The sequence below is a fragment of the Meleagris gallopavo genome, chromosome 2 (assembly GCF_000146605.3).
Source record: "Meleagris gallopavo isolate NT-WF06-2002-E0010 breed Aviagen turkey brand Nicholas breeding stock chromosome 2, Turkey_5.1, whole genome shotgun sequence".
In the NCBI taxonomy this organism is placed as follows: domain Eukaryota; kingdom Metazoa; phylum Chordata; class Aves; order Galliformes; family Phasianidae; genus Meleagris; species Meleagris gallopavo.
In genome coordinates, this window is record NC_015012.2 from 32,790,842 (window position 1) to 32,799,473 (window position 8,632).

General features: G+C 58.0%; 1 protein-coding gene across 1 annotated transcript; it reads left to right on the forward strand.

Annotated features, from left to right (window-relative positions):
- Position 1: 1 nt before the first annotated feature.
- On the forward strand, positions 2–7,765 carry NFKBIE (NFKB inhibitor epsilon; the record flags this gene model as incomplete). Its single annotated transcript, XM_010706967.3, has 6 exons — positions 2–225; positions 6,052–6,154; positions 6,428–6,641; positions 6,742–6,830; positions 6,934–7,182; positions 7,294–7,765. Coding segments are annotated over 6 exons (945 nt in total), but the record flags the coding sequence as incomplete, so codon positions are not given.
- Between the last annotated feature and the right edge of the window lie 867 nt (positions 7,766–8,632).

Consider the following 8,632-nt stretch of genomic DNA (forward strand, 5'->3'; position numbering starts at 1 on the left):
GACCCTCACCGAGCCGCCGACCCCCGCCGGGGAAACTCCGACCGCCGCAGGAGAGAGCCCGACCCCCTGCGAGCCGCCGACCCCCTCCGAGGAGCGCCTGGACTCCAGCTACGGCTCCGGCGCCCTCCCCGAAGCGCTGCCGTCCGCCGAGCCGCCGCCACCGCCAGACGGCCCGAACCGGCGGCAGCTGGAGGCCCTCACCTACGTCTCGGAGGACGGTGACACGTAAGTGAGCGCAGCCCCTGCTTTCCTCTGCCGGCCCGCGGCTCTGGGACGCGCTGCGGGCTGGGTCCGCTCTCGGGGAACGACCTGGGAGCCGCGGGGATGCTCGGCGCCTCTGAGACAGGGAGGCCCAGCTCCTGGCAGGGCAGGGGGCTTTCCATTTACGCAGAGCGCTCCCAGGGTCAGAGGCATCCCTCCAAGGTAACACGGTTTGGCCGCTAGTAGCTGCGTTCGGCTCATCACGTCCCTCTGCCTGCATTACCTCCGCGGGGGGTTTCACCACAAACACACACGGTGTGAGCGCAGTGTGCTCACAGCTTCGCCCCAAGCCTAGGCTGGCGCTTAATGCTAAGTAATAGGGCAGGAGGAAGAGAAACCAAAGGGCACCGATACGAGCAAGCAATGATTTAATAGCAGCGGGCTGGAGAAGGAGCTGCGCGGAGGCAGAGCTACCAGCTCCCAGGACTGCTGGAGGTGGAAGCCAGCTCCGGTGTTTACTTCCTGCTAAGAAGGGAGCCTGCACGGCTGCTAATTAGCTCATTAAAGTGAGATCTTTGCTGAGGATTTGTGGCAGGTCTGGCAGCAAGCAGGGCTGGCTGCATGCAGCTCCCCCGCCCCCGGCCATGGTGTTAACAGCCAATGTGCCAGCGGGGAGCATCGGGCAGGCCTGGGGAAACAGCGCTGCAGGAAGGCAGTCGGTGGGTGCAGCTGCTTGGAGATGCGTGTGCCGTTCAAGTCTGTCTTGTAGGGCAGCTGAGCCTGCTGCTCGCCTGACTTGCTTGGCCAGAGCCTAATGCAAACAGCTCATTAACTTGGGAAACATCAATTGGCGGTGCCTTGGCATCTCCTGCCTGGAGTTACTCTCTCAGAGCTCTTCCAGTGGCTGCAGCCGCTCTCCTGTTTTCTCTCAGCTACGATGCAGTTCAGAACAGGAAATCTGCACAGAGTGAGGCAGGAGCCTGCTGCACACTGGGGCTGGGGGTGTTGGCAAAGGGCCTCCTGAGCCTGCTCCCGGTGCTGGGAAGGAAATGTATTCTTGAGGTCACTGCGGCTGGGCTGTGGACTTCTGCCTTTTCTATTCCTGTCTCTCCTCCTGACTCCGTGTCGGAGGTGGGCAGCGTTTATATTTAGCAGTGCTGAGCATCCAGCGCTCTGCTCAATGCAAATGGGGACTGCCTGTGCTGGTAGGTCCTTGCAGAGTGCTGCTGGGGTGTAGGGGGACCCCCAAAAGGCAGAGGGGCTGCTGGCGTAGGAAGGAAGTTGCCTAATGGGGAGGCGTGGGGTGCTGGCCGCTGAGATGCGTGGGTGCCTCGACACAAGCCTTCCAAGAATCATTTGTAAAAGCCTCAACCCTCCCTCCCCCCACCCCCCCAGCCCCCTCTGCAGTCCTTCCCCTGCTGTCCTGGGGAAGTTGGGGCTGTAGCAGTGGGGCATGTGGCTCCCAAAGCTGCCATGGCAGGCATGGGCATGGCCCTGCACTTAGTGTAGCATCCCACTTGTTCCAATTCAGGCATAGAGATCCAGCCTGGGAGGCTTCTGCACTCCCAGGTGGTCTCCTCCAAGCATCCGTCTCTTCCTTTCAACCCAGCTCCTGTTCTGCTAGATGGGATTCCGATGGGACCGCTCTGCGTGGAAGCCGAGAGAGGGGCTTTCCAGTTGCAGAGATGGTGAGCTCCGTGCAGGCGGCTCCGGCATTGTGCTCTGGCTTCCAAACAAGCGCAGCCTTTGTCAGAAGCCGACAAGGAAACCCCCTCTTTCCCAGCCTTGCCAGGCAGATGTGTAAGCCCGATGTCCTGGGAAAGGAGTGGGCGTAGGACCAGCTTCTGTGAGGTGCGATGGGGAGGTATAGAAAATCTCCTCACTTGCTTGTGTTTTATGGAAGCCCCTGCTAGCTTGGAGAGACGGAGCTGGAGTTGCTCAGGGAAGGAGAGATGTGGAGGAAGCCCAACTTCCTCCTTCTACCGGCGATGAGTGCTGCCCCATCTGCTGATAAGAAATCATGTGCCAGTGAGTTGTGGGCCGAGGTGCGTTTGCAAGGGCTGGGGGACTGTTCATGGGTAAATGTGGGTTGCCACTGGTGGTGATGCTCTGGGCTTTGCGTGACTGTGGAGCAGAAGGGCCTTCCCACCCAGCTCCTGCCTGCGTGAGCAGCGGTTGGGTGTGAGGCTGTCCTGCAGGGCTAGGAGCTGCTTTTAGGCACTCAGTAATATGTGGCCATCTTAACTCCCTCATCTCACGTGGCTCTTCTCTAGAGATTCCTGCCTGTATCTGGGGAACCCTGCTTCTCAAGATAATGCCAGTAAAATGTTTTTCCCTGTTCTATGGCTTCAGTCTGGGCTCAGGGAAGTGTTTTCAGACTTTCTGCATGCTTAGGTTTACCCCAGAGCTGGCAAGAGATGCAGAGAACTTCAGGATGTAGGAAGAGGAAAAAGGGTTGGAAATTTCCACGTGCTGGGCTGCAGAAGGCAGTACAGGGACAGGGAGGTCTTTCAGTCCTTGCTTGGTTGCCACCTGGGAGGCATGAGCTCAGCTGGATTAATGAAGGAAGCTTTGATTTCTGCCAGTTCTGGGTTCTCTGAGTGGTTTTGCATTCAGTGTGGATAAGAGAGGAGGCAGATGTGACAGTGAAGGATGGTGTCTGAGCCAGGTGCTGTATGGGGTGGCCCTGCACCCCAGGGATGGGAATCCCCCCAGTGAGTGGGTGGTGGAGCTGAGCCCCAGGGCTGGTGCTTCATTTAGAGAGCAGCCCGTGGCAGTGCACAGTGTGTGCTAGACTGTAAGATGGCTCTGTACAGGCTCTGGCAAGGTCTAGCCACTGTCCACAAGCAAGAGGCTGTTTTGATGGGAGGCTGCCTCTGTGTGTGTGGAAACTAGGAGAATTGACTTGCCTCCTGATGAGCAAAACGGCATTGCCATGGTCAGTGGGCCTTTTGGGGTTTGAAATTGTTTCCATACTCCTGGGACAGGCTGTCTTGCTTCTGGCTCAACCCCTCCCTGCAAGGATGCTGTACAGAGCAGAACCCCATTCTGCATGCAGAGAGGCTGAGCTCACCTGATGTCAGCACAGGGCAGAACCACCTCTGCATGCGAGGAGGTATGGAGCTGTACAGCAATGGGCTGCAGTGTGGGACAGTGCCACACCGCTTGACAGAGATTGGGGCTGGTGTGTGAGGAAGCGGTTAGCAGTGCAGGTTGAAAGGCCGGAGCAGGGCAGCAGCGTAAGTGTGGAATTCCCCTTCTCTTTTCCTCCCTGCTCACGCTCCTCTGTGTTGCTGCTGATGCCATTTCCTCCTGGTAACAAGCTTCTCCTGTGCAAATTATGCGCACGATTTCCTCCTCCTCTGCTCAGACAAAACAAGGAGCCAGGAGCCAAGCATTCCTGTTGAGCTTATCTGGAGAGGGATCAGACTGTGTTGGGGTGAATTCCATTGAATGCCTGGTCCCTTGTTCTGGATATGTCGAGGATGAGATGTTGATGGAGAGGCTGCTCTGAGGACAAGCTGTTGTCCTCCGTGGATGGAAGGATCTGCACGGTCAGCCCCTGTTCTAGAGAAATAGCAAAGGTTATTCAGAGGACTGGTGGAACTCTGCTTGTGTCAAAGCTGGGTGTCACCGTACCCTGTCCCCGTGTGTCTGCTTGCAGCATCCTCAGGCCGGGACACTTTAACCCTGGCAGCACCTGGGCACCTCTCCTTCCCCGTGCCCAGGGTGGTGGCTTGCTGTGTGCCATCCCAGATAGGATAGCTTTTGGCTGTGGCCTGAAAAAAACAGCAGTCTGCACGAAGCCTGGACGTGGGGTCTCCTGGGCAGATTTCCCAGCTTAGCAGGAGATGCTTCCTGGTTGCACAGCTCTCCGTGAACAAGGGTACTACTCAAGTACTCCCAGGGGGCTCATCAAGCCCCAGTGGCTGCTGCACCATTCCCCAGCAGCTCGCCGCCTCTGCAGCCATTTCAGGAAGCTAAGGCCTGGCAATGAGGAAAGAGGGGAGCAAATGCAGAAATGAAAGCAGGGGAGGAGGCTGTGCCTGGGTGGAGAAGGAAGACGGGTGGGAGGAAAAAAGCAATCTTTTGAAGCAGCTTCGAGGGAAAGCCTGGGATCTGACTGGTGGGAAGGGGCTTGGTTGTGCAATTCCTGCAGCGTGGATATCCAAACATGCTGTGCTGCAAAGCTCCCAGCCCAGGACGAGGGAAATGCCGGCAGAGGGCTGGGCTTTTCATGTACCCCTGTGACTGTCACACCTGTCCCCATGCTTTACGTGGCATTCCAGGGTACCCTCCCCAGTTCACCCTTGCCGGGCGCAGCTCTCTCCCCTGGGAGCCAAGTTTGGCTCTGGAAAGTGAAAGCGGCAGAGGTTTAAAGTTCAACCCGAATTGCTTCGGAAAGTCCCCGGGCTGCACGCGCTTATCTGCGCCATACCTGAGAGCAGCACATCCTGCCATCTCCTCGGCACGTGGGAGCGGGCGTGGAGAGGCAGGGACTGTCCCTGGCAGCAGGCAAAGGCCACCTCGAAGTGCAGCCTTGGCCTGCTGCAAATCTATTGGGACGTCTCCCTGCCCACTGCCGGGCCTTAGAGCCATGGGAAGCAGCTGAAGGCAGTGGAGCACATGCTACTGTTGTATTTCTGCATCTGGTTTTGATGTATCCCCTGCCCTGCTCTAGAGCGTCAGCGGTGCGGAGCACCCAGCAGCCTCATAGATGCAAAATGTGGGTGGCTCTGCTTCCAGTGGGGAATTCCCTGCAGCAGCATGACCCAGGGCTTCCCCAAGGACACAGCTTTTCCACAGGCAGCAGGGCAAAGGGGAACTTGCTTGTTTCACTACTGAAAATGGGGCTCAGCTGTGGGTGCCTGGGGTGTCAAGTACTGGCTTGATTCATGGAGGAGGCAGCTTTGCTGTGCAGCCTTCCTGCAGCCCCTCCTGCCTCCGTCTAGCCTTTGAGGGATGTCCTGCTCCTTTACCCTGTGCCCATGCGGGGTGCAGCAGGTTGGTAGTGCTGGGCTGGAAATTCCCCTCGGGCCCACTGCTGCTGCTCTCACTTCTGTTCTGACTGCTCAGAGACAGCAAGGACCGGTGCAAAACCGGCACAAGTATTGCAGCAGGGGAAGGGCAAGGGATAGGTGGGCTGAGAATGAAATCTACCCTGCGGCTGGGGCAGTCTGAGCATTCAGCAGTGGTGAGTACCAGGGTACCCAGCTCTTTAGAGCACTCTGGTATCCCTCTGCATGCCAGTCCTGCCACAGCGGCACCAAAAGGGAAGGATGTGGAAGGGAAAGAGGAAATCAGTGGGGGCTGGAGGAGAGGCTGGCACAAGGGCTGTGCCATGCAGGTGATCTTGCACTGGTGCCCGGCTCCTGGCCAGTTCTGGCTGCCTGCCTTGGCACAGGAGAAAGCAGAAGTGTCATCGTGTGGAGCCAGCAGTGGGGAACTGGAATTCCCCTGGCAGCTGCTGGAGTTCAAACCTCCTGCTCAGTGGCCAGACCTGGCCCTTGGGCTTTGCAAAATGCTTCCCAGGCTCTGCCATCCTCCCCAAGATGGAGGATGGGTGCAAACCCCCAGCATTCAGTGTGGCCCAGGGAGGAGAGGTGGGTCACATCCCCTGTGGTCAGCCCAAGGGTCTGCCCTGGGGACCTTAGGCTGTGCTTCTGTCCCACCCTGCAGCTGAGCTGCCTTGGGGAGAGGGCAGGGTTGGAAGCTGCAAACTGGTGGGAAGACAGGTGGCTGGGGGAGATAGGAAGATTATTTCAGCTACAGCAGTGGAGGATCTCTGCCCATGAACGTATCATTTGAGACTGATTTTCTCCTTCTTTTCCACCCCTGTTCCCTGTGCAGGTTGGTTCATCTGGCAATTATTCACTGTGTACCAGATGTGGCACTCTGCTGCATTGCTCAGCTTCCCAGAGAGCTGCTGGAGATCCAGAATGACCTTTTCCAGGTATGATGCGAGTGAGATGGACAGAAGGCAGGAGACAGGCAGGCCCACTCCATCAGCCTTTTCCCTAGGGAAGCCTACCTGCTTGCTGCAGGGCATGATGAGGATGTGTGAGCAGTCCCTTTCCAAAGAGAGGGAAGGCAACACCTTGGGAGGGAGGAGAGCAGCTCTCGGCACCAGGGGTGGAGGAGTGCCCAGCCCATGCCACCAGGCTGCTTTCTGGGGGCTGGCACTGCATGGCAGCCCTGCTTCCTAATTTCTGCTTCCCTCCTCCAGACTCCACTGCACCTGGCTGTCTATCTGGAGCAGCCCAGTATAGTCCAAGCACTAATCCACAAAGGAGTCAACCCTGGGCTGCAGGACCGCAATGGCAACACCCCGTTGCACCTGGCCTGTGAGCAGCAGCGCCTGCGTTGTGCCCAGCAGCTGCTGCAGGGCACAGCTGAGCCCCCCGGGCACCTCCAGGACCTGCAGCTCCAGAACTGGCAAGGTGGGACCCAGGGACAAGTCCAGAGATTGTGCTGTAAATCCAGGAGCTTGGTGGGGGACTGGCACTGACGCTGGCTGTCTCTCCTGTCTCTTCTCCCCAGGTCTGGCCTGCCTACACATCAGCACCTTGAAGGGGAACATCCAGATGATGTCCCTGCTGCTGCAGAGCGGTGCCAACATTGATGTTCAGGTAAGGCTGGAAAGGGCTGCTGCAGGGCTGCATCTCTCCACCCTACCCATGGGGTGTGTGTGCTGCAGGGGGGACCTCACACTCACGTCCTTGTCACCCACAGGAGGGCACGAGCGGGAAGACCCCGCTGCACATGGCAGTAGAGTGCCACAACCGGAGTGCTGTCCAGTTCCTGCTGCACAATGGGGCCTACGTGGATGCCCAGATGTACAATGGCTGCACCCCGCTCCACCTGGCCGTGGGTCGCAAGGATGCTGCCATCGCTGCCATCCTCTCGCACTCTGGGGCAGACACCCTACTGAGGAACATGGAAAACGAGACGGCCCAGGACCTGGCTGATGGCAACGATGATGTGAGTGAGGCCAGTGGGGATGCCGAGCGTTTTGTCGGCATATTGGGGCTGCAGGGTGGTGGCACAGACACAACAGAGATGCTCACAGACCCACACCCTTGGCTTTTACAGCTCCTCGCCTTGCTGCCCTTTGATGACCTGAAGATCTCAGGGAAGCCCGTCGTGTGCTCTGAGTGAGCAGTGGACACGTAGGCCCACAGACGGCCTCCTCGCCCTGTGCTGTCACCACTGAAGCCTGCAGTGGGAGTGGAACTATGTGTTATCCCTGCCCGGAGAAGAGTTTTCTGGGCCTCAGGCTGCCTTTCTGGACAGAAGGAGGTGGCACTATGAGCACTACACAGGGGAGGCTGTATTTTCAGATTTGTGCCCAGTGGGGTCTGTGTGACAGATCAGCAGGACTGAATTCCCCTCCCTTCAGGGACCTGAACTGCAGGGGCTGCAGGCTGTCGCTGACTGGGGATGGAGTAGGAGAGGACTCTTCATCACAGAGCATAGGGACAGAGCATCATCTGGCACCCCAGCCAGCATCAGAACAAGTGTGGGTGAGCAGCTAGTGCTCACTGTAATAAACATTTGTTCTGGCTGCAGGTGCTCCAGCTCTCGTGTCACCCAACCTACTCCACTCTCTCAAGGTGCCCTCTTTTCCAACAAGTATGGGAAGATCCTGACCCAGCTTGTGGCATGGCAGGTTGATTAGAAAGCATAGGGTCTTCCCTGGGTTCTACAGGCTGAAGTGATGGCTGGGCTATCTCCACATCCTTTAGTTCCTCACCTCCTGTTCCTGCCTCTCTCCTGTGTGAGCAGCACGTGATGCAGTGTACTGGGGAACCGGCCCATGGAGGTGCTGTGTGAACAGACACTCATGGTGCTGACCCCACCCCAGCCAGGGAAATTCCCCACTTGCTGCCATGGAGCAGCTGCTGTTGTGTGGGGCAAATCCCTGATGGCGCAATCACCCGAGATGCTGCAGAGCTGCTCGCAGCTTTCTTCCTCCCTTCTTGCAAAGGCAGATGTGAGGGAATGCTGCCAGGAACGCAGCACTTGCTCCTCTGGTCTCCCCAGCAGCTCTCGGGCTGCCATTGAGTTATATTCTACCCACTACCTCAGCAGCACCTGACAGGGCCAGGAGCCCTGTGGCTGGGGGGAGCAATGCGTTACAGTGCTGTGGTGGTGCCAGGCCTGAAGGAGCAGGAGGAGAAAGGCAGAAGCAAGTGATCTACGTGTTTTGTTTTTTTTTTTCCCCATAATAAAAGTGTGTTTGTTTGTTTTTTATTAATCAGTGTCGTAAACCTTTACTGCGAGGCTGCATACAGCCCTGCAGCGCAGCAAGGCCCTGACGCGGAGCCGCGGTTGCCCCGCTTGCCCCGGTTGTCCTTTCCTCCCGCCTTCCGGCATAACGAGGCTGGCCCCGGTGCGCCGTGAGCGCAGCCGCGGCTACGCGTGGCTCCGC